Genomic DNA, 26631 nt, shown 5'->3' with positions numbered 1-26631 from the left:
CACTCAGGATGGGATGGAGAAAGGAAACTCACAATGTGCTCTCTGTATACATATTGTATTGGATGTACAATGTAGCTTGGTGCTGGGAAGGCAGCATGGTTACAAGCGTTGAGTAGAGAGAGCTGGTTAGTGAGGATGCTCAGAGGAGGACCAGCTTGTGGGTCGCCATGCTCGCCGGCGGGAGCGAGGACCGCCAGGCAGGAGGTGGAGGTGTTGCTGGCTGGTTGGTGTAGGTAGAAAGAGAGTGGTCACCACGAGGTCAGTTGATCCCCGCTCCGTGGGCGGCGCTGGTTGACCTAGACCACGAGGCATACACTGGAATTCGTGGGGTTCGGCTACTCAGCGACAAACAGCGTTTGTAGGGGAGAAATCCACTACAACGTACTTAGGCCAACAGAAGGTTGATCAGGGTAGTTGAGGTGCCGAAGTGCAGGCACCAGTCTGGTGGCCTCCTTTGAACATTTTCAACCAACTGACAGTCCCTAGCGTGCCCTCTTCAAAACTGAAAGCCGGTAAGTTGTTTCAAGCAGTCTCTATTCTAATTGATTATAGATATTTATGTTTTTTTCAGAAAAGTCCTAGAACATTAGAAACCAATTGTTTCATTAATTCTTGTCGTAGCTAATTTTTGTCCTCGAGGTGAACCCGTTTAACTTGGCATTTTAATTTACAAGATGATTATGGAGTTGAATTAATCTCTTAAATTGTAGGCCTACAGTCGGGGTCAAAAGTCCTGTCGCCTCTCCTGCTGCTCCACGAACAACAACGCCTCTTCTGCTGCTCCACGAACAAGACTCAGACTGTGACCCCAAAGCGGGAAATTTAAATTTAAATACTTTATTGACCATAAAAATATTACATCAAAAGGACAGGGTAGTATACTACTCCCACCCTCACCTTTGCCACCCCCTTCTGGGGTTTACAAAAAGTTATAAATGTTAATACAATAATTATTTTAATTCTTGCAATGTATAAAAATTTTGCTCCAAGGGTATGGCATTTAATATTGTGTTGGATTACATTATCTGTTCTTTAATGTAGTACAATGTTCATGCCAAAATGAACTATTTGATCCAACAAACTAGCTTCTTTAACCAAAGTGGGAGACGCTGATGCATTATTCTGTCCACGGAGGCTTCGGGTTCACGAGTCTGAACCTTGGGGTTGGTGGAGCAGCTGGAATGTTGACAGGACTTTTGACCCCATCTGTACCATTGGACTGTACATTATATACAGTACTTATTACAATGCCATAAGAATATGATTAACTTGAGATGAGTAAGTAGATAAAGCAAGGGCGTTACAAAAGATGATCATCTGAGCCAGTAGTCTAGGAACTGCGCCGCTGCGGGTCTCAGGTACCTGTGAGTGGGGTTGGTACTTGGGTTGGGTATTCAGTAGTGGAGGGACCGTGCAGGTGGCAGCAGGCAAAAAATACGATGGCGACAGTACGTCAAGACGAACTTAATGTCGTTGAACAATGTGTAATTGACCTGTACAACGTTGGGGTGGTCAAGTTTGGGAGCTTTACCCTGAAGAGTGGCATGCTGTCTCCTGTCTACTTTGACCTACGGATTATAATCTCCTTTCCCAAACTTATGGTAATTAAGATATTGTAGAGTACAACATTTCTGGGGGGAGGATAACCACGAGTTGCTACCGTTAGACTAATGTTGAAGTTTAACCCTCACCTTTATTTATGTTTTGTTGGCTTCAAAGTTTTTGACTTAGAAAATAAATCGGCAGCAAGCAAAGCAAAATTTATTTTGAATTTAATTACAAAATTGAAAGTGGATATCCTACAGGCATGACGGCCCATGATGATAGTGTGGTGGTTCTCCCGAATTTTTATCCGGCAAACCATATACAGTATTGAGTCATTGGTTATTTGAAAAGACGGGTTATTTTTCTTTATCCACCCATCACCTAATAATTCTTTTCGTTAGTTTTGGTAAATTTTCACTAATGTACCGGTCTTTGTTTGGATATTAAAAATATGTTTTTCCGATGTTATTTGATGAGTTTCGAACGAATTTAATATTTATTTCAGCCGGAAATCAATAGTATTTGAGAACTTCCCTCCCCCCCATCCTACCCTTTAATCTTAACGAAAATGTATTTTTTTCGAGTAAATCACAAATAAAAAACCAACAAAACCAAACCTAACCTGACCTAACCTAACCTAACACTATTTTTCTGACAAAACTCTGCAATTGACATAAAATAATCTCTCACATTGTCGGCACAGCTCTTTCCACCTGTTCAGCCATATCTGGTTATTCTGGTACTTTGCAGATGCCCCTGGGAGTGTCCTTTGAGGTGCCTCCGTCCCTGGGAGGGTCTGGGATGGTCCCTGGAGGCTCCGCTGCCCCTGGAATGGTCCCTGGGCACTCCTTTTCCCACGAGAGGGACCCCAGGTGCCCAACCGCCCCTGGGAGGGACCTCTGGGGGCGCCACCGACCCTGGGAGGGTTTCCGGTGCGCCACTGCCCCTCGAGGTCTCTGGGATGGCCCCTGGGGGCTGCGCGCACCCATGCATTGTTCATTGGCTAATACAAAAAACTCGCCCAATTATAAGTCGTATTACCATAGCCAATAAGAAACTCCCACAACATGCCCCGTACATGCGCTGTAGACTCTTTAAGAAGCCAATACGGAGGTAAGAAGCACTGCGTGATGGGTGGTCAGACCTTCTCTGTGAGACGTAAACAACAAATGGCGACACTTGTGACTGACCAAATCTAATAATATTGAAAAATTAATATCTCGGTTAACCATAATTTACCGGCAGAAATATCCTAGAAGAAAAATGTCTTAGAATTGTCAAAACATTACGAAAAACATATTAATAACAGCGAGAGAAAGACCGGTGTAAGACTATAAATTTCACACTAGTTTTCTTGCTGTTTTAGGCAAATCACTTATATTTTTTTTTTTTTTTTATATATAGTTAGGTTAGGTTGGTTGGTTGGTTGGTTGGTTGGTATGAGAATAGGTTAGGTTAGGTTGGTTAGTTCCTTTGGTATGAGAATAGGTTATTTTTGGTGTCGTGCTCAAATCTGACCTCCATTTTTTTGCAAATTTGCAGTTTCTGTTAAAACAAAAATGTTCATATTTTGCAAAAAAATAAATAAAAATTAATTTGTGCAAAAATTGAAGGTTAGAATTGAGCAAGACACCAAAAATAACCTATTCTCATACCAAAGGAACCAACCTAACCTAACCTATTCTCATAACAGGAACCAACCAACCTAACCTAACCTATTCTCATACCAAAGGAACCAACAACCAACCTAACCTAACTATAAAAAAAAATATATATATATATATATAGCTCCTCCCCGACTTATGACAGGGTTAGGTACCCAAATCCAGGTCGTAAGTCGAAAATGCTTAAATAATACATAGAAAATCTAAAATGGGTGTCTCTTTTTCTTCTCAGCACCACAAAACTCTCACTTTTATGCTTGCCAGCCATTTTAAAGTGAATTACAAACGAAAATTTTGTCTGAGTACTGACGTTGGGACTCAAAAATATGTAATTTGACAAAATTTTGGTACGACTGAGCCAGGTCGTAAGTGTGAGTGGTCGTAAGTCGAGTAGGTCGTAAGTCATGGAGGAGCTGTATACAGTGGTCCCTCGGTTAACGAACACAATTCGTTCCAGAAGGTAGTTCGTTAACCGAAACCATTGTTTCAATGGGATTTTGGGTAATTGGTTCCAGCTCACCGAAAATTGCAAACAAAGTAAAAATAAATGCATTTAAGTACACTTACTTTGAGGTGTAAAAGTGTGCATGTAGAAGGCTCCTGGTTGATGATGATGATGATGGGAATTAGAAGTGGGGGTGGAGGAGAAGGGAGAAGAGCAGGAAGTGAGGGTGGAAGAGAAATCACCCCATGCTTCATTCCGTCATTTCACCCATAAAATTTTAAGTTCACTAGGTGTAATTCAAGATTATTTTCTTTAAATCACCACTGCACTACGCTATATATTTTCAGTGTGTAAAATAAATTTCAGAATGACCAATAATTGTACTGTAAAAACGTAAAAGTAGTTTGTATGTATGGACGGAAACGATCTTCCTGCTCGTTACCTCTGCTAACTCTCTCGTTTGCTGGTGCGACCAACACTTGGGGGGGTTGGATAGAGGTGAGAACGGCAGCGGCTACCTGTGTCACAGGCAGATCCTGCTCAGCCATGAGTGCAGTCACTATCTTCCCCCGCTGTTCGTCAAATTCTGGCTGTGATCTTATCATAGGACTCCTGGACTCGTGGGCTGTTTTCCCAGACCTTCACAATTCGTCTGTTAATCTCTGGACACCTACCCCAAACCACTACCGAAGCCGCCACGACCGCCAGCTCCTCTCCACCGTCTGTGCCCCTGTGTTTCGTCTGCTGTATCAAGACATCGGCCGCTGTCGCTCGAGTGAGGAGTTGAATGGACGCTTCCCCCTGAGAGTGGATCACTGTGTTCTGTAACCTTCCCCAGGGCCACTGCCGTAGGAAATATCTGTTCATTGTTTGATTCTATTGTTTGATTACTTTAATTGCTGACTCCCATTAATTGTTCGCTTCCCTTTAATTGTTTGCTTCCCTTAATTGTTTGCTTCTTTTAATTATTTGACTCCATTAACTGTTTACTGCATTAATTGTTTGACTCCCGTAATTGTTACTTGATGCTTGTTGAGTGGTGTCAGAGTTTTGTGTTATATTTTTTATAGTAAAGAGATGTCAATCTCAAACGGTTGTTTGTTATTCCTCGGAAAACCATGGTCCTTGACTTTCCTTTATTAAGATCCTGATTAGTCTAGTAAGGGATTTCTATCCCTAAGTCCCAGGCCTTTACAATGTTCAAGAGAGTCTCAAGCAAGATGTTACCTCCACTGAGCAGAGACACAAACTGACGCCATGCTAGGTGAGTCAAGTGGCCGTTTGGCGCCCTAAAAACTAGTTTCCTGTACTTCAATTATGTTAAATAATTGTTAAAATTACTAAAAAATTTAATATAAAACTTGGAAAATTATTGAATAGTACAACCTTCTTGATATTTACTCAAATGGGAACGAATTTGAGCCCTAGAACCGATTACTGTATTGGCGGACTAATATTCCAGCTGGTGAGCAAGCGAAAACATGTTGAGAGGAATTCGTAAAGAATTCGTTAACCGAACTGAAGATTCTTATGGATGGTAATTCGTTAACCGAGGGATCACTGTAATATATATATATATATATATATATATATATATATATATATATATATATATATATATATATATATATATATATATATATATATATATATATATATATATATATATATATATATATATATATATATATATATATATATATATATATATATATATATATATATAATAATATATATATTATATATATATACATTATATATATATATATATATATATATATATATATATATATATATATATATATATATATATATATATATATATATATATGTATATATATACACACACACACACACACACACACACACAAAGGTCCCTCGGTTAACGAAATTTTGGTTGACGAGTTACCTTCCATAAGATTCTCAACTTCGGTTAACGAGCAATCCCTCGATTAACGAGTTTCTTACGAGCCGACCTCGACATGTTTTCGTTTGCATTTGGCGGTCCACCAGCTGTAGTATTAGTCCGCCAATACAGTAATCGGTTCTAGGGCTTAAATTCCTTACCATTTTAGTAAATATCAAGAAGTTTATACTATTCAATAAGTTTAAAAGTTTAATATTAAATTTTTTAGTCATTTTAACAATTATTGAACATAATTGAAGGTAAGGAAACTAGTTTTATGCGCGCCATCGAGCCTGTCAACACACCAAACAGGCGCCAGTCTCTCTGTCTTTTCAGTGGAGGTAACATCTTGCTTGAGACTCTCTATAACATAAACGCTTTTTTCTGTGTTTGCTAGCAAATTATTGGTCATTTTGAAATTTATTTTACATATTGACAATATATAATGCAGCGCAGTGTTGATTTAAATAAAATAATCTTGAATTACACCAAGAGAACTAAAATTTTATGGGTGAAATGGCGGCATGGGGTGACTTCTCTTCCACCCCAATTCCTTCTCTTCTCCCTTCTCCTCCACCCCCATTCTAATTCCCATCATCATCATCATCCAGGAGCCTTCTACATACATACCTCAAAGTTCCGGTAAGTGTATTTTACTGCATTTTTTTTTTTTACTTTGTAATTTTTGGTGAGTTGGAACCAATTACCCAAAATCCCTTTGAAACAATGGTTTTGGTTAATGAAATTTTTGGTTAACGAACGACCTTCTGGAACGAATAGTGTTCGTTAACCGAGGGACCACTGTGTAAAAGTAAAGGGGTGACATGTAGGATTCCAGCATTTGACCACGGACGGTTAAGGAACCCTGGGCTTAAGGGGGGGGACGGGCCCCATGGGCCCACCCCTTTGGTGCGCTAGTGGCTACAGGTGACGCAGTCAACTTTTCACCCAAGTGGAGCATCACTTTGTTCGTCAACTTCTAAAATTTTCGAATTTTCCAAGTTCGATTTTCAATTATCTTGTTATAAAGACGACCGACAAGGCCATGAGGGAGTTGTTCATCAAATACAACACCCCCATCCCCTCTAGTGGTGCAGTGGAGCGCATGTTCTCTGTGGGCAAGGACGTCTTGAGGCCCAAGCACAGCAGAATGAGCGACAAGCATTTTGAGATGCTAGTATTCTTGCGGGGGAACAAATGAATAATTAAAATGATGTAATATAAATCATAATGAAAGATTAAAAATGAATTAATATTTTTTGATTTTGCATATGTTACTTCCATACACAGGAGAATACGTGTTTCGGGGCTGCTTTTGTACGTCACTGAAAATTCGTTGACGCTGATGCTAACGGCGTCAATTATGAAATTGCTGACGGCATCAAATTTCTCGGCCGTTTACGCTAACTCTGTCGGTGCCACTTTTTTTGTTGTTGACTCGTACAACACTGACCGTGCTATGGTATTAAATTAAAAAGTCATGAAATAAGAGGGCTGCTATATGTATAGTATTGTGAAGAGAATTCAGGTGCATGTTATTTGTCTCTGTGATATTTATTGATCATAAATAATTTCCTGAACTGCTTTTAGAGTAGTGCAGGTAAAACCAGCCTTTGGGTTCAGGCAGGATCATTTGTTTGTCATGTCTTGAGAATAAAGACATTATCATTTACATACGGTATAGTACAGTATACAGTATAGTCTCGGTTTACGCGGTCAATTAAACCCATGGAGGTCCGCGTAAAACGAGAAACGCGTAAACGAAATAACAGAACATATGGGATGAATTGAAATAGAGACTGGGCCGACCGCCAGACTACCCTTTTTCCGACACAATACGTACGTTGTAGTAAAAATGACATCTTAATTTTATGATGGTATGCACACACAATAATTAAGAGAAATATCAATAATATTAGGTTTTTTAACACTTACGTTAGTAGAAGAGATGGCTGGGCACGGGGTTGGGGGGTTGGTTCCGAGGCAGAGGGCAGATTATTGGCCCTCACCTGTATTACTTGTATCACCTGTATCACTATCCACCACAGAGTCTAGCAGGGCCTCCTTGTCAAACCCCTCTAAGTCCATATCCTCACTGTCACTGACTTGGGCTGGCTGCGGTGGGTGGCGGGTGACGAACTCGGTAATGTTTTGTTGACTGGGCGACCTAGCGCGCACCCTGCCTGCGCCTCTTCCCGCTTAAATGATGGAATGTACCTCGTAACTAATAATTGGCGCATCTGGCCAGGTGCTGTGTAAATGACCAACCACATAAAGGAAATCCGTGTAAATCGAGACTATACTGTACTGTATATTTATTTCTTTTACACCCTTGTCTAAGATGCAACTGTAAGTAAGTCAAGTGTTATACCAATTCTATAGTTGTATGCTTTCCTTTGAGTAGGATACTGGTCTGTCATTTGTAGGGAAGAATATTTTTTTATTAAATTTAGACCAAATTCTTTACTTATTTCTGTCAATTTCTTTAGTTTACTTATCTGTTCTACAGCTTTGGTTGACAACTGATCACAATGGTTGTCTTTGAAATTTTTTTTCAGCCAATTTTTTATAATACTGTATATCTCTAAAAATTCTTTTGTACTGACAGGAGACAGTAGCAGAAGTGATGTGGGCCAAACGACCTGGAAATCAATACAAATTAGTGTGTGGAGTTGCATACACAGGCTTGCCTATTGCTACAGTCATATCCACCAAACAGGTACGTAATATCATATATACAGTGATCCCTCGGTTAACGAAATTTTGGTTAACGAATTACCTTCCATAAGATTCTTCACTTTGGTTAACGAATTCCTTACGAATTTTTCCCAACATGTTTTCGCCTGCATTTGGCTGCCCACCAGCTGTAGTATTAGTCCGCCAATACAGTAATCGGTTTTAGGGCTTAAATTCCTTACCATTTTAGTAAATATCAAGAAGGTTGTACTATTCAATAATTTTAAAAGTTGTATATTAATTTTTTTAGTCGTTTTAACAATTATTGAACATAATTGAAGTACAGGAAACTAGTTTTTTGCGCACCAAACAGCCACTCAACACACCAAGCATGGAGTCAGTTTGTTTACCAGTTCAGAGGAAGGAACATCTTGCTTGAGACTCTCTTCAACATAAATGCTTTTTTTATGTGTTTCCAGTCAAATTATTGGTCATTTTGAAATATATTTTACATATTGATAATATATAGCGCAGTGCAGTGTTGATTTAAAGAAATTAATCTTGAATTACACCAAGTGAACTAAAATTTTATGGGTGAAATGGTGGCATGGGGTGACTTCTCTTCCACCCCAATGCCTTCTCTTCTCCCTCTTCCTCCACCCCCATTCTAATTGCTATCATCATCATCAACCAGGAGCCTTCTACATGCACACCTCAAAGTAAGTGTACTTTACTGCATTTATTTTTAGTTTGTATGTAATTTTCAGTGAGCTGGAACCAATTACCCAAAAACTCATTGAAACAATGGTTTCGGTTTACGAATTTTTCGGTTAACGGGCAACCTTCTGGAACGAATTGTGCTCGTTAACCGAGGGACCACTGTACAAGCTTTTTCAATACAGGTTGACAACCCTTTATCCGAAATTCCGAAAACCGAAAAGCTCTAAAAACCAAAAGTTTTGTGGTGGGGCTGCTTTATATATATATATATATATATATATATATATATATATATATATATATATATATATATATATATATATATATATATATATATATATATATATATATATATATATATATATATATATATATATATATATATATATATATATATATATATATATATACACACACAGTGGTCCTCTATTACGCGGTCCCGCATTTTCACCGTTAACGCGGTGCCTTGCCAACCTAACATTTTCACATTCCGCGGTCGTGAACCCCATTACGCGGAGAGCGGCTGGCAAGCCGCGCCATTTTTGGATCCAAACCTCCCGCCATCCGCCATGTTGTGTAAGAGGCGCGAAAATGGTGCGCACAAGGTCGCCCAGTCATCAAAACATGACCAGTTCTTCACCTGCCACCCACTACAGCCGGCCCAAGTCAGTGATAGTGATAATTATAGTGAGGATATGGACTTATATGAACTTTGGGGGGTTTGACAAAGAGGCCCTGCAAGCCTCTGTGGTGGATAGTGATACAATTGATACAGGTGAGGGCCAATAATCTGCCCTCTGCCTCGGAACCAACCGCCCATCCCCGTGTGCCCAGCCATCTTTTCTACTAATGTAAGTGTTAAAAAACCTAATATTATTGATATTTCTCTTAATTATTAATTGTGTGTGCATGCCATCATAAAGTTAAGATAATATTTTTACTACAACATAGTTGTGTGTCGTCAAAAAGTGGAGTTTGGGGATCGGCCCGGACTCCATTTCAATTAATCCCATATGTTATGTTATTCACTTTACGCATTTCTCACTTTCCGCGGTACCCTCCGGGTTACATTAACCGCGTAATATGAGGACCAACTGTGTGTGTGTGTGTATATATATATATATATATATATATATATATATATATATATATATATATATATATATATATATATATATATATATATATATATATATATATATATATACAGGGATTATTAGCCCACCCAGGCACAGATCACTGACCCACATCGGGGCCTGGGGGGCAAAAATGTAATAGTAATAATAATTATAATAATAATAATTATTCATAGTAAATAAAATTTAATAATACACCAAAATAAAATAATAATGATTACAATAATAATAATAATAGTAAAATACAATAATAAAATTAATAATAATAATAATAACAATAATACTGTAATAATAAAATAATAATACAGTAAAGAAATACAAGAATGAAAGAAAAGATCAAAAGTGAGAAACATGACCTAGACCTATGAATTATTATTATTATTATTATTATTATTATTTTTATTTTTATTATATTTTCGACCCCCAAGCCCCAATGTGGGTCAGTGATCTATGCCCAGGTGGGCTAATACACATTAAAAAAAAAAAGGAAAAAAAACCCTAACCATTCTGAAAACCGAAAAATTCCGAAAACCGAAATGCCTCTGGCCCCAAGGATTTTGGATAAAGGATTGTCAATCTGTATATGCTATTCCTTCACATATGTTACTTGAAAAGGTGTAGGGTAATTGTCTCCCAGGTGAGGGGGTCGATTTGGCATGAAGTAGCTCCCATAAGGATTTTCAATTTCGTTAACGAACAAAACTTCGATTAACGAAAGCCTTACGAGAAACACGCTTTGTTGTGCGCATCAGCTGGACAGCTAGTCCGCCAATACAGTAATTGGTTCTATGTTTACATTCATTTCCAGTGGAGTAAATATCAAGAAAATTGTGCTCTTGAATATTTTTGCATTTTTTATATTAAAATTATTGGTTATTCTAATTTAGTTAACATATTGATAATACAGGTACTCCTTGACTTATGACCTACTCGACTTTCGACCACCCGGACATACGACCGCCGCAGTCATATAAAATATTTTTCAAATTACGTATTTTCGAGTCCCGACATTAGTGATAGCGCTGTGTACTGACAAAATTTTTGTTTGTAATTCCCTTTAAAATGGCTGGCAAGCGTAAAAGTGAGAGTTTTCGTTGTACTGAGAAGAAAGAGAGACACCCATTTTAGATTTTCTATGTACAGTATTATTTTTGCATTTTCGACTTACGACCAATTCGACTTATGACCTGGTCGTCGGTCCCTAACCCCGTCGTAAGTCGAGGACTGACTGTAAAGGAATCAATCTTCAGATTTCAGAGAAGAGGAAAATAAATTCAATTTAGAATCATCCTCTCCCCCATTTTAAGTTGTCTTGTACGAAGTTGGCAAATATGAAAGCCATTGCAATTTATTAACTTTTTCCTCTTCAGGGTGTTCCTATGCTGATTCGGCGTAAAGAAAGAAAAGGATACGGCACCAAGAAAATGGTGGAAGGAAACTTTGAAGCAGGCCAAAAGTGTCTCATGATAGAGGACGTCATTGTGTCTGGCAGCTCAGTGTATGAGACAGTTGAGGTACAATCTGTGGGACAGTTTAAATAAGCAAGGATTACAGTGAATTTTCTTTATTCCCATTAATGACTGGACTCTTTTCACTGTGCCACTCTCTGATGCTTGACTTGAAAGAGCAGGTTATCCTTCAGGGTTTCTTATTTTTTTTTGTTAATTTCCTGCCTTCATTATTTATCCTATATCTTTTCATGACACCCCCTACACCACCTCTAATTTTCTTTCGTTATCTGTTTATATCTTAGGACTATGGGGATTTTGATTAATTTTTCTTTGGACCTAACTTAAAGATAGCTATAATTTGTTGTATTTTGTAGCTAGATGTACAGGTACTTAACCACAAAACCAAAATCTTTGGAATTGGAGGGTTTTTGGTTTTCAGGATGAAAGGCCAAGCAAATATAGTTGCCTCGAAAGGTTCCTTCCCCCCAGGGGTGATGTTTACGTAATGTGGCAGCGTTGCAATGCCAAATTTATAATGAATGTGTTGTAGTCTTGAAAGGTGGAGCTGATTGCTGGACAAGTTTGGGTGTTGGATGTCATTAGATGGGGGTTGGGGAGGGGGTCCCTGCCCCAGAGGTAAAATTGTGAGGGTTACTCTACTGCCATAATATCATGCTAAATAAGAAACCCTTCTTGAACCTGTTTTGATATTTCATGGTGGCTCTGAGCACACCTGTGAAAACAATCCCCACCTTTGCCACGACCAAATAAAACTTCTAGATTTCACTGTACAGTATAACTATTTATTGATAGTCATATGCCTTCAGGTGGTGTCACTGTGGGAGTGATAGGTCACTGTATGGGTGCTTGGTCGAATCTAACATGGGCCGAGATGCAATCATTCATAGGATTGATCATATCAAAAGTATTCTAGAGTTAGTAGGTTATGGGATGTGGGTTTTGATATAAAATTGTCTCTTTTGTGTATCGGTAAGATATGACATGACAAACTTAATCAGTAAGAGTTGTCTTCTGATAAACATTAGGTGCACCTTCAATGCAGGACCATGGGGGACATTTACTGTAACTTTTGGCATGTTAATACTACCATCCTATTGTAACTGTGTTTTATTTGTGGGGCCGTCTTTGTATGCTTTGTATACGGGCAGGCACGCCCAATAAACATGTCATGACTTACAGCCTAACATAATGTTTGTTTGTGTGTCATCCTACTGATTACTTCTTGCGGTAACATAAAGACAAAAGCTAAGGTGCTCCAGTGTAGTTAGTTGATCGAGAGGTAGCAATGAACAACACACTCGGTGAAAGCAGGACACAGACTGAGTGGATGTAAACAAATTTGACATGCCAAGTGACATGTGGCACGTTTAGTGCAGAATTTAACAATATCACGCTTGATTAAGTGAAATAGTTTGGTAAATCGAGGGGTGGCTCGAATTTGTGAAATGATAATTTTGAAGTGACCATAGTTGGATATATTTACATCATTCTAAAACATAGTATTATTTATTGGGGGCAGCCCTCATGACTCCGTGAACCCCCCTCCTCTCTTCTTCACAGAGCAATGATATGTCTTCGCACCACCACCACTGTCCATTTTTACCATACACAGTATATCAGACTGTCAATCAGCTTGTTAGCAAATAATCGCCCTAACCATGACAATGATAAGTATTCATATAAAATCTCGGCTTTCATATTCAATGAAGGTTTGAACGTGGCAAGCATTAGATGTGTAACGATAAGGGTAAATCAATATTGTGAGTTCTTGCTGTTAGCATGAAGGTAACCTATCAACAGCTCAAATGAGGCTTTGAGGGTGGTGGTATGATGGGGGGGGGGGGTCCTGCCCCAGTGGTAATGTTGTTCTCTGCCTCATTGCCATGATCCTGCATTGATCCTTTATTGGAGGGGATATTTTGCTACTTAGTAAATGGAACTAATGTACGTAAGATAATAGAGATACAGGTATTTCAATTACCGGTATTTTTGCACCATTAGAAAGCTGGAACTTTTTTCTATAAATTCATGCAGTACCTGTATTTAGTAAATAAATATGAGAAATAATTATTTCTTGGAGAAATCACAAGTTGAACTGGGAGTACTTTTTTTCCGGCTCTGGAGTGCGCCGCCAGTGTCATCATAGAAACCAGACAACAACATAGCCACAAGTGCACCCAAACAATGGCACAAATAACCTAAACATCAAATGATGTCCTCTGCCCTTTACATGCTTTCCTCTCAAACATCATATGATGTCTGACGGTGTCAGGGTTGAGCACCTGTGCTTATTTCATGCCATTTAATTGTGGATGGAATAAGATTGACAAAGAATAGTTCTGTAAGATAGCATGTATTTTCACTATACGTACCTGTACTGTATTTTTGTTACTTGATTTAAATGCTAACATATGTGTCCCAGTCATTCTCTAAATGTAGGTAATTCAATACTGGAGATTAATTACAGTACAGTACTGTATTCTGATGTAATATCTGCTTTGAAGTTTTTAAGATTATGCTAATAGACTTTTTTATTTTTTTATTTTTTATTTATTTTTTATATTTTTTGCTAAGGAACTTGTATAAATAATTTTTGATGGTGTAAGTTGAATATTTGCAGACCCTACAAGAATTACAGTTGAGTGTACAAGATGCCGTGGTGTTCCTGGACCGTCAGCATGGTGCTACAGCAAATCTCTCGGCAATGGGCATCAATGTTGTTTCTGTTGTTACAATGACTGAGGTGAGCCATACTGCCAATGAGAATTCATTTGGCTCTTAGAACTGATTAAAGTTTTATCTTAGCACTCTTGGATTAGCACATCAATACCATATAAATATATATATTTTTTTTTTTACGGGGATTAGCCCACCCGGGCACAGGTCACTGACCCACATCAGGGCCTGGGGGGCGAAAATGTAATAATAATAATAATAATAATAATAATAATAATAATAAAGAACCATAAAGAAATACAAAAATTAAAAAAAAGATCAAGAGTGAGAAACATTATATGTATGTTGAGTTGTCAAATTAAGAGAAACAATTGAGACCCTGCAATTGTGTGTAAATGAGGCAGAAAATCAGATCAGCAACCTGTGACTTGGTCACCATTTTTGTGATGCCATATGGCACCAGGGTCTACCATTAGACAACACATTATGCTTCCAATATCTTCCCAGGCAGTAGTACCTCCTTGTTTAATAGCTGCCTACTACCTACTTATGATGGGGCAATGTGAATGGTTCTGTATTATACAGGTATGGTTACAGGTATTTTAAAATCTCTCAATAACAAAATTCTGGAGTCTGGAATTGAAAAAATTTTCAAGTATTTTTTTGGATATATCTTTCATTTTCCAGTGCCGTCTTTTTTTGTCTCAACACATGGCGTGTTACATGTGTACAGTATATATGCTGCCTGGGTAGTGTCCCCTCACCACCCATTCCACCCACACACCATTCCTATTGGCCAGCCTTGCCAAGAGAAGTTGTGATTGGTTGCCACAAGCTGCCAAACTAGCCTCTGCTAGACTCGGCATAGCTAACAATGTTTACAGGAGAAGCTTTAGTAAATGTTATACTGTTAAACTCATTAATATTTCAATAAACATTAAACTTGCATATATTCACTTTTTTAAACCATAAAAAAGTATTTTATAAACTTCTTTGCAAGGAAGTGACACAACTCTTCCCAACAATCATCTTCCATCTTACACTCATGGTTCTGTAAAGGGAGATACAATCAGTACCAACACATACCAGTAGTAAATTAAAAAAAAATAAAAAATATGGTAATTAGTCAGTAAAAATATGCCTTCGTTACTACAAAATATGTTCTCCCACATTCACACCACCACAGAAAATGGGAAGCCAAAAACAGTGGTAGTTAAACAGTATTCCATCATTTATATGTATTTTCAAACTTGACACACTTACACTGCCTATCCTCATATAATAGAATAAAAACTTACCTTATTTATTTGGATGATAGATGATAAAAAATCTCATAGAATGATCGGCAATAGCTGAGCTCGGGGGTCAAGCATTGTCTGCGACTCTGCATGTTTGTGTTGTGGTTGAGCCTTTTATCGAAAGATGGCAGCACGACCCAGGGCTGGTGTGCATTCAAACTCTTGGAACATAGTCGATTTAAGCAAGGAATAAAAAAAAAAAATTATGCCATGGACTACAATCGATTTTCCTGGTGTAGCACAATAATTTTAAATTTGATTACAGCCAGTTTGCACAGTAAAAGGGTTAATATATTCTATAAATTAATATTTTCAATATAAACCTAGCAGGTATTTAAATACTGTATAAGTAAACCCTTCCAGTACTGTACCAGACCCTTTCTATTATTGGGAGGTTTCCATATTTCTCATTCTCAACCATCAAAATTCATATTTCATGAAGAAACTAATATACAGGATACAGTATTTCTTACTTTTTTGGCATTATTTTAGAAAATCAAATCATTAATTGGAAAAAAAATAAATTTTGCATTGCCATCACTACTTAGCCTTTATAAACAATTTCCTCCACCATATCAGGTGGTTGTTGAATACTTTTTTTTTTTTTATTACAGGAATTAGGCCACTTGGGCACATGTCACCAACCCACATTGGGCCTGAAGGGGAAAAAAGTATTGAACCAAAAAAACAGAAATGGAAAAAATAACAAATCAAGAGTGAGAAATGATACCTCTACTGTATAGAGTATATGTTGTGTTGTCAAAGCGAAACAATTGAGACCCTGCAATTGTGTGTAAATGAGGCAGAAAGCCAGATCAGCAACCTGGGACTTGGTCACAATTTTTGTGATGCCATATGGCAGCAGGGTCTATTTAATACACATATTTCTATTAATAAATAAGGTTTTGTTAGCTCCTAACTTGCGGCCTACATACATATATAGTACAGCCATGGGTAGTTGCAGCCAATGTTTATGTTCACCGTCCTTTCACCCCATGATTTTTAAAAGGCCAAATACCTTTCCATGTTCTCAACATTCCCAATATTTACATCTTGAGTAGGCAACGCGTGAGTGGGTGTAAAAGATGTGAGTATAATTGTGAACATGTCATTATGTATAAATGATGTGTGTGTGTGTTTTTCATCTCATATTAAGGTCTGGAAAGAAATATAGTACAGTAGCCTCGTAAGTTTCAAACAGCTCAAGTTTTGCAGTTCTCGAGTTTCATGTGGACTCCTAAATTCCCCACCTCGTGACATCCGCGCACCTTCCTTCTGCATATCACGCTGCCTGTATTAATATAATGTGTTTTGTACCTTCTTCCTATGAGTTTGTATCTGAACCTTTCTGAAATTAGAAGTTAAATATTATTGTGTGATACCTCTACATTACAGTATAGTCTGCATTTACGCGGTTTTTGTTTACGCGGTGCCTTGCCAGAATGAAAATGCTTTAATTACACGGTAAATTTGGTCATTTACGCGGAGAGTGGCTGGAGGTCCAGACGCACCGCGCCATTTTTTATTCACGCCGTCCATTCTCGACTATACGCAGGAAGCGGCGCGGATATGGATGCGCAGTATGTCGCTGTTGCGTTATCGCTGACGTCATATGACGTATCGGACTGTGATTGGGCCACGCATCCTTACCTCTCTCCGCCGCTAGCTGTGATTGGCCTAATGTTATATGATGTGGCCTGGCACGGGAGGGAAGCTACTGACCTAGCCGCGTCAGTCTCATTGGTCTCGGTCACCGTGTATACTGTTCTCTCTTGTGCTCACTAATCTGTTCAATAATGGCATCCGCTGGACCCCCACCACCCCAGAAAAATCTTGATTTACCTGGACCAAGCCACCCCAAGCCCAAGAAGATACGACGTGCCCTAAGTTACGAAGTTAAGTACAAGATCGTGCAAGATTTAGAGAAAGGAACGAGACAAGTTGATTTGGCGCGCCAGCATGGCGTGAACGAATCTACGATCCGGACGCTCAAGAAGGATGCCGCCAAGATTAAAGAACACATGAGCATCACAAAGTCTGCAGGTGCTTCAATGGTGAAGTATTGTCAGAATAAGGTGCTGCTCAAGACTGAGAACTTACTGGTGAGCTACTTAATTCGTCAGGCAAGACGGAACATGGCGGTCGACACGCGGGCAGTGCAGGACTACGCTCGTGAACTAAGATCACCCCCCATGTGCTCCTCTTAGTCCCAGACCTCCATAAAATATCATGGTGTGAAGGTGTGGAACAACTTACCCCCACCCTTCCGAGCAAAGACTACGCTCCCTTCCTTTAAATCATCTCTTAAAAAATAGCTATTGTCTAAGTATTAATATTTTTGTAATACCTGCTTTATATTACCACCAAGTCCATTATATCAGAAAGTGTCATGTAGATAGATAGAAAATACCATTGCAATTATCATATTTGTCAATAAGACATGATACTGACAGCTTCTCTCCTTTTGTTCCACCTTAATACAACCCTGATATCAACTCCACTGTAAAATATGTAAATACGTACTCTAATATAAATGTAAAAAAATATAAATGAATATCAATAACGATGTTATCGTCGCTGGCTTCAACTACATTGCTCGCGTTGCCTTACCCAAACAAACATTCAATCTATCAGCCTGCGACCAACCCTCTGTGGTAAACACCGACTCCCAATCCTGGCCGAGTTTTTGTGCTGGAACAATTTACACAGTACTATTGTCCCTTGGAACACCATACTGGTTCACATTGACCCCCACTTTTTTGACTGTAAACGCCATGGTTAAGGAAGTTCTGGTGATGGACAAGTCGAAGGGAATGATTGAAACTAGCCTTTTGACGCATTCATTATTTATTGATGTGGTCTCAAACCCTGCAGAGAACAAGGCATACTATCTTCCCTTGGAACACCATACTGGTTCGCATTGACCCACACTTGTAAGTACAGCCAAAGTGATGACATACACCTCAGTACGTCTGTAGCTGTCGCCTTCATTGATTTCACTAAAGCATTCGACCTAGTCGACCACAATATAATCATCAACAAAGCTATTGACCTCGGGCTTCGGAGAAGTCTTATACCATGGCTTACAGACTTCCTCAGTGACCGACGCCAAGCTGTACGCTTCCGAGGGGCTGTCTCCACCTTTCAGTCACTCACCTGTGGTCCCCAAGGCACCAAGATGGGACCACTCTGCTTCCTTATGCTCATCAATGATGCCCTAAGAGAAACCCCTGCTCGCTGGAAATATGTCGACGACTCCACTATTGGGATCAGCGTCAACAATTCTGCTCCCAACTATACCGCCCTTCAGGATTTATTGAACAGTCTCCAAAACTGGGCCACCAACAACCATGTCACCATCAACCATACCAAGACCATGGTTATGCACATCAACCTCTCCTCCGACATTGTCCCACCTCCTTCCATTATTCTAGGTCCGAACACACTCCAGGTTGTAGATTCCACGAAGCTCCTCGGCGTCACCATAGACAACAAACTAAATTGTAAACCACACGTCAGTGAAGTTGTCAAATCCTCCAGTTTCCGTCTCCACCTCCTCCGCCGACTCAAGTCCCTCGGAGTTCCTGCACCCGAGCTCCTCAGTGTTTACACAAAATTCATACTTCCCAAGCTCACCTATGCCTCCCCCACCTGGTCTTCCTCCCTAAATGCCACACAATGTAAACACCTAGAAAAAGTGCAAAAGAGGGCATGCAAGATTATTCTCTCCCCTTCCTACTCCACATATCAAGAAGCGCTCAACACACTGACCCTTTCGACTCTCACTGACCATCACCACGACCTCATCTGCAAATTTGGTAAGAAGCTTCTACACCATCCTCGACACCGGCTCCTACTACCACCTGAGATCCCTAGCCCGAGAATTGCTGTTCGACACCACAACCGCATCCAGCCCATACGTGCACGAACTGATCGCTATAAGAACAGCCCAGTCCCAACCATTGTAAAAATTATCAATAACTTGTAATAAACCAGTGTATTCACTCCCAGTAAACACTACTCCTTGCACTGTCACTATGTTGAAATGAACTGTAGTTTGAGCTTTTCCCCATCTAGTTATTATATATCTTATTTATATCACTTATGTTACTTGTATATTATTTGTAATTCGAAACCCATTCCCCAAATACGTAACTGTATATTTTCAGCCTTCTGGCTGCCAAGCTTTTTCAATAAACCGTTAATTATTATTATTATTATTATTATTATTATGCCTGCTATGATTAACTGTTTTGTTACTGCTCACAACCATTAACTTTTATTTCATATTTTCCTAATACAATTAAGGCATTGAGTACCAGAGGGGTATAGGCACCAAAATAGTTCCCAAATAATGACATTCAAAATTTTTAACTACCTACCACATCATACATAATAGCAGTGATTTGCATATAAATATTTGTATTGACTCTTTTGGGCATGTAGATTTTGTGTATCTACAGTACTGTACTTGAGAAAGACCAAAAGTTACACAATCCCTTACAAAATTTTTAAAATGAACCCCCCCCCGCCCCATTGCTGTTCCTAAATACAATAAAGAAAGAATTGATGGAAAGTCAACATAAATAAATTTGACACAATGTTCAACTCGGTACAAAAGTGTCACGATAATAATGGGATGTTACAAGTTCAGATCCAGGGTGTTTCTCAAGTACGACCTCACGATAAAGATTATAACTTTGAAACAATACACCCTGGTTTTAAATATCTACGATGAGGACTTTGAGCTTTAGAATAATGACTGTGGCACATTGTACAAGCAGGAGCTTTACATCTTGACTCGGTCATTGACGAACCAGTAATGAGGAGCACATTCCCAAGAGGCCTAAGTTACATTGAAACAGTTGCCAGAAGGCTCCTAAAAATTTTTTAGCAAAAATGAATATTGGGAAATTTAGATTAGACGCAGGAAAAATTCATCTCGTGAAAAAATCTTAGTACTGTATCAGTTACAGGAAATGTCTAGTCGGGTACTACCCTCCCTCCCTCTCAGTAAATGGAAATGAAATGGTTTTGTATAACCTTACAGTTAATGACAATATATGTATGAAGTAAGATAATATAAGCTTTAGCCTTTACCTTATGAGAAAGCATTACCATGTCTGGCAGGATAAATACTTTATATTAATTTTATATTTTTTTTAGATGATGGCAATTCTTCTGAAACATGGACTGGTTGACCACACAACACACGAGTCAGTCTTGGAATTCATCAGTTCTCATCAGGACACTTCCATTGTAACCAAGGAGAAGTCTTCTAGTAAAGAAGGTAATTATTGTGAAATGTAATACAAGTATTCTTTTTCTCTCCATTGGCTTACTGGATTGCTAGGTGAAGTAGTGGCAAGATTCAAATTCCAAGTCCTTCTTTTGACTGGGGATGCTGATGTATTTAGTATCCCAGAGTTTGATCTGATGTCACTTGAATATTTGTTAAATTGACAAGGTTAGCATTTCTTTTTCAGATAAAACTTCATCAGAAATCAAATCCAGTGAAAGTTAAACTTTCAAAATGTATAGACTGTTCTGTACATACAAAGCAGTGGACTTACTGTTGTTGCATCACTACAAAATGAAAACCCTATGTCTTGGCTGGGGCTTGCAGTCTTGCACTGCATCATTACCAGTGGCACAATTTCTCAGTAAGTTCCTTGTCCTCCACTGCCAAAGTCAACTTTATCCGAATGCAGCATGATAATTTTTTGGGTTATTTTAGCTTACTAACCATTTAGTGTAATTGAACAATATATCAAAACTCCATAGAAAATGTCAATGTTTAATTACAGAAGTCTTTAAACCTGTTACTGAAGATGGTTTAATGTTGAGTGTCAGTGACAATGATCCTGAGGACAGTTCATCAACCAGTTCAGAATCTGCATTACTTCTTCCTTGTCTTTATCATTCAATTAGAGTAAATTGAAACACTCCTCCCAATAATGAATATGTTCTGTAGCATTTTAAGACATTTAGCATAAGTTTTTTTTTCCCCTATGAACATATCTCCACTTTTACAATGTGAGTCTGGGAAAATGAGATCCAATTTAATGAAAAAATTTACATTATTTTTTTCAGGAACAGAACTCTGTTGTAAATCTGGTACAGTAAAACTTCGCTAAGGTGGACCCTGCATAAGCTGGACATATTATTTGCCAAAAAATAATTACTTTTTTACAAATAAATAAAAAGGTTGGACATAATTTGTCATAAGATGCCATGTCCTCCATAAGCCAAAATTTCAAGGGAGCAAGGCGAACAGACCTCGTGATCCACCCACGCTGGTAAACAGGGACACGCATCACACACTCAGTCATAAATTAGCATCGCCTGTGATAGCATCACTTCTGCTCTCTCGCTCCATCGATTGTGTTTTATTGCCATTTAGACGTGCTGAAATCTTTTTAAAACTTATTTGACATTGCCTGTAATGTGATTATATTGTAGATTGACATGGCATTCATATTTTTGCATTATTATTGAAAAATTAGACAATAACCATGGTCCCTAAGAAAGTGTTTGGTTCACCTTATGAGTGAACGAAAAGTTAAAGGTGATTAAAAAGCTAGAAAAAGGTGCTGCTCCCTCACAAATATGCGCTGAATACAGAATTTAAAAGCACTCGAACCGCAAGCCTCTAGCAGTCAAAGGCATGTCCAGCTGCATCTGCCTTCCATTTTTGGGGGCTAAATGTACTGCACAGTGTTTTCTGTACATAACTTTTTAAATTATTTTTTGTTAAAAAAACATGCATTTTTTTAAAAAATTGGATACATTGGTATTGTACTCTTATTTTTTTTTTTCTTCTCTAAGGCAGACAACCTCTTATCCCAAATACCCCTTCCCCCCGAATTAGTCCTCCTTAGTGAGGTTTTACTGTATGTACTTCCATTATACTGTACACTAGGGTCTCAAGTACTCATATCCATAGTACACCTACTGTACATGCAGTTAACTCCCTGATCTCCGTATGCATGGGACTCTTGCATGAGCCAACCCAACTAGCATCTCTCTCTCTCTCTCTCTGGGCTAGTTATACAGACTTTTCCTGTGAAAAAGCCATAATTTTCAGCGACATATTACTGTACTGTACACACTTTGTACTCAATTGTACTATACCCTAAAGGACTATAATTATTATCTCTTGTGGAAACTATATGACGTTTTACTCAAATAAATCATTATCTTAAAAGGATTCCATCACTGCAAGTTATATTTTGTTAAGTCTAGTCAGCTACATTTTATAAGATAAAAACTTTAAGCCTAAAACCACCTTCACCCTGGCTGGGAGGATAGGAGGTGAGGTATTGACACAGCCGGGGCGAAGGTTAGTAAGGTTACCAAGTGTGTATTTATCAGTCATATATAGAGGGAGTTTAAGTTTTTCACTTATAAAATGTCACTGAATTGACTTGGCAGAATATAACTTACATTGCTGGAATTATTTTAATATAGTGATTAATTTGAGTACAGACATCCCATAGTTTGCATTAGACAAACATTTTAGTAATTATTTATTACATTTGAGTACAGGTTTGCCTTTAGGACAATTATTTCTTTTATTTTTTCCGAATAGTATAGGTACTCCTGAGCATGGTGATTTAGAATATGAGGTCCACGATTCGACTGCGGGGTAATTAGTGGTTGTAATTACGCTTGGAAAATTTAACGACATTTTTCAATACTAATTTATCTCCAATTATGGGTTTCGTTAGTGCGATTTTGGTGTTAATGTGTTATTCTGTAAGTACTTAATTAGTTAAACCCCTTAAATTTTAATTCTGAGAGAAAAGTATATTTTGGTCGAAAAATTACTATGGTGTACGACTTACATTTTCGACAGTTTTGGCCCAAAATTAGATTTTGTTGAAAATCACATTTCAGTAGGCTCTCGCCAATAACGACTTCCACAATAATGTTTTCGACAACAACAGTAAGTTACAATAGATACCCATTTTCGATAATAACGTCTGGATTCTCATGAATAACGGAGATTTTGCGGGAAGCGTCCGTGCGCATCAATGATAGCGTTTGTTTGCTGCCATGTTGATGACGTAGTTGTCCGCTCCGCCTCAATCTCACTCTCGCACACGCTCTGTGGAATACAGTGCTGCGCCCAGCCACCCACGTGTGAGATTTTGTCTGTGTACTGACTTTGGGACTCAAAAATACGTAATTTGACCAAATTTTGGTACGACTGAGGCAGGTCATAAGTGCGGGTGGGCGTAAGTGGGGGAGGAGCTGTATTCCCTCCGTTATATGAGTTTTGGCGAAATGAGCAGACTCCAAGGAAAGTATATACTCATATCATCAAGATTTTATTGTATTGGACTTATTAAAAAGTAGCATATCATTTCTCTTGAAGTTGCGTGTCGGTTCCACACGAATTTGTAATATATGAGCTCCATCGAACATCATGAAGCTGAGATACGCAAAGCCTTTTTGATTTTTCTTATATAAAGTTTTCATTTATAATATGCATATTTATTGATCATTTAAGCTGTTTCTATACTGTACAGGGTACATGGTTTGTGGGAGTTCATGCACTTGCTTACCTTGGGTAGGGTTACTTTAGTATAGAAAATAAGTTTTACGTATACAGTATATACAGGGGAACCCAAATATATGCAAAATTCGCTTTTATGCGAGACTCCCGGAAAGTAACCCTCATGTACTTTGAGGCCATACTGTACAGAGTGCGCTGAATATTAAATCGCGATAGGGCCGACGAACTAAGTTCTCGCAAAAATAAGATCATATGTTGTGAAGGCTGTCCTGGGATGCGAGATGTCAAAACGCTTGGTTTGCTGGCAAGTGGTGACATTTGGCAACTGAGAACACGTCACGGCTTGTAGTCAGTGCGCCTCTGGCAACTGTGAGGGGAAGATTTATTGTGTGGGTTCCTGTGCCATGTGGCCATGTTTTGTCTAGTTTAAGGTGCATTAACCCGACATAGTGGCCATCAGAGATGTCCAGGAGGGTTACTACAAGAGATGATATTGCAGCAGTGATTGCATTGTACTGAGAGAAATTTCGGCTCAGACTGGTGTGGCATTACGAGTTGTTCAAAATCTTGTCAAACGTTTCCGTGACCTTGGAGAGGACGAGTTACCAGCTCCATTACCTAAGTCTGGTAGGCCTAAATTATTGTCTCCACGGACACTTAAGGTTATTTCTCAACAAGTTCGGTCCAATCCCTCACTCACAGCACGTGAAGTGAAAGAGAGAAACTCCCGTCTTTTGAGTCACGTCTCGTTAAGTTGTGTTCAACAAGCCCTGCACGATGACCTGAGATTTAAGAGCTTTCGTGCCCGCCGTAAACCTCTGTTGACAAAGAGACAGAAGGAAAATAGTGAAATTTTGCAAGAAATATGAAGTGTGGGATTTAGAGTCATGGAAAAGTGTATTGTGGTCCGACGAGGCTACATTTTCTGTGACTGAGAGTAATGGTGGGAGGGTGTACCGCCCGCCCCACTCAGACGCACACCTCCCACAGTACACTGTAAACACTGTTAAACACCCTGCCTCGCTTATGGTTTGGGCTTCCTTTACGTATTATGGTGTTGGTGAACTAGTAATCCTCCCTAAGAACCAGATGATGAATCAGTACAACTATCTTGATCTGCTCAGTGATTTCTTACCTGAATCATTTGATAAAGCTAAGGCAAGCTTTTCATGCAGGACGGTGCCCCATGCCACACTGCTAAAAGTGTCATACAGTGGCTCAAAGACTGTGAGGTACCTTTCTTTAATGACTGGCCTGGCAGTAGCCCAGATCTTAACCCAATAGAAAATTTGTGGTCCATTGTTAAGCGTCGTCTGCGCGACGCTGACACATCATCAATCCCGAAGCTAGAGGCAGCCATCAAGGATACCTGGGCTAACTTGCCACCTGACCTCTTGTAAAACCTTGCTGACAGTGTTCCTCGAAGGCTAAAAGACTGTCTGAAGTGCAGAGGAAACACTACAAAGTATTAATTGAAGTGGTAAGTGTTACTTGACTTTATTTATATAACATAATCGTAAATATCAATATTTTTCAGCACACGATCTCACATTCCGCGCAGACTGTATATCAAGAATTCATACGTGTCCAATTATAGCTAGAATTCCCTACACTTTCTATCCTGTTCTCCTCTCACCTCGCCTCCTCCCTAGCTGTTGGATGTTCAACCACTCTCCTGTGCCTCTCACTTATTCATCACACATGCATTTCCCTCAATTTGTCTAAAATATTACTGTATATATTGTTGATAACCCCTGTATGAATAAACCTTGATGTTACAACAATTTGAAATAAACCACTGCTTACTTTTCCAGGAATACAGGTAATGGACCGCAAGAAACGTTCATTTAAGTCTCGCATTGCAACCACCAATCAACCTTTGGCTCGCAAACTGTTTGAGATCATGTCCATCAAAAAGACAAACTTGTGCGTGGCTGCAGATGTTACCACTTCAAAGGAATTGCTTTCTTTAACTGAAAAGGTATACTTATTTGGTTTATATCATTGTTTGCAAAAACAGACAGAGAGCATCATAGAACTAGTAGAGATAATGAAAATGGTAGATGATAGAACTAATAGGTAATGAGAACGGTAGTATATTAGGACATTGGTTCTTTGTCTAGCGTACCATAGTGAAGGGGTAAATGGCTGGTAGAAAATTGTTTGCAAGGCAAATGCAATGACCCCTCTCGTTTATGACTTCTGATTAAACAGAAATTTGGATTCAACGAACTTCCGCCTTCACAAGGATCTTCAATTGATTCTTGAACAAAATTCATTAGCAATTTCCTTCTGAACCGACCTCAAACATGTTTTGCTTGCACTGACGGGCGGCAACTTTAGTATCAGTCATGACCCATTATGTGTTCTGGGGAGCTTAAATACCTTACTATTTTAGTAAACTCACCTCAAAATTTTATACTTTAACTAATTTCTTTAAAGTTTAATATTCCAATTTTTTTGAATCATTTTGCTGGTGCTAAACATAGTGAAGGTAAAAGAAACTAGTTTTAGCGCATCTATTTTCGCCTTTTTAGACGCGTTAATTCTCTCTTTTTTACGGAGTAACATC

General features: G+C 38.7%; 1 protein-coding gene across 2 annotated transcripts in view; it reads left to right on the top strand.

The window, feature by feature from the left end:
• Window positions 1-1175: 1175 nt before the first annotated feature.
• Window positions 1176-26631, top strand: part of LOC121862288 (uridine 5'-monophosphate synthase-like) — a 44551-nt gene continuing 19095 nt past the window's right edge. The window contains exons 1-6 of one of the 2 annotated variants that reach the window (XM_042360420.1): window positions 1176-1278; window positions 8169-8279; window positions 11463-11606; window positions 14185-14307; window positions 20705-20828; window positions 25874-26040. In XM_042360420.1, coding sequence (XP_042216354.1) covers window positions 8187-8279; window positions 11463-11606; window positions 14185-14307; window positions 20705-20828; window positions 25874-26040 — 651 coding nt within the window. In that variant the 5' untranslated portion in view covers window positions 1176-1278; window positions 8169-8186. Of the gene's footprint in view, window positions 1279-1333; window positions 1602-8168; window positions 8280-11462; window positions 11607-14184; window positions 14308-20704; window positions 20829-25873; window positions 26041-26631 lie in introns of those variants that run through there. The other variant, XM_042360419.1, reaches the window with a different exon arrangement.

The sequence above is a fragment of the Homarus americanus genome, unplaced genomic scaffold (genome assembly GCF_018991925.1).
Source record: "Homarus americanus isolate GMGI-L3 unplaced genomic scaffold, GMGI_Hamer_2.0 scaffold31037, whole genome shotgun sequence".
Taxonomy (NCBI): domain Eukaryota; kingdom Metazoa; phylum Arthropoda; class Malacostraca; order Decapoda; family Nephropidae; genus Homarus; species Homarus americanus.
This window is presented reverse-complemented; position numbering and strand designations above follow the sequence as displayed.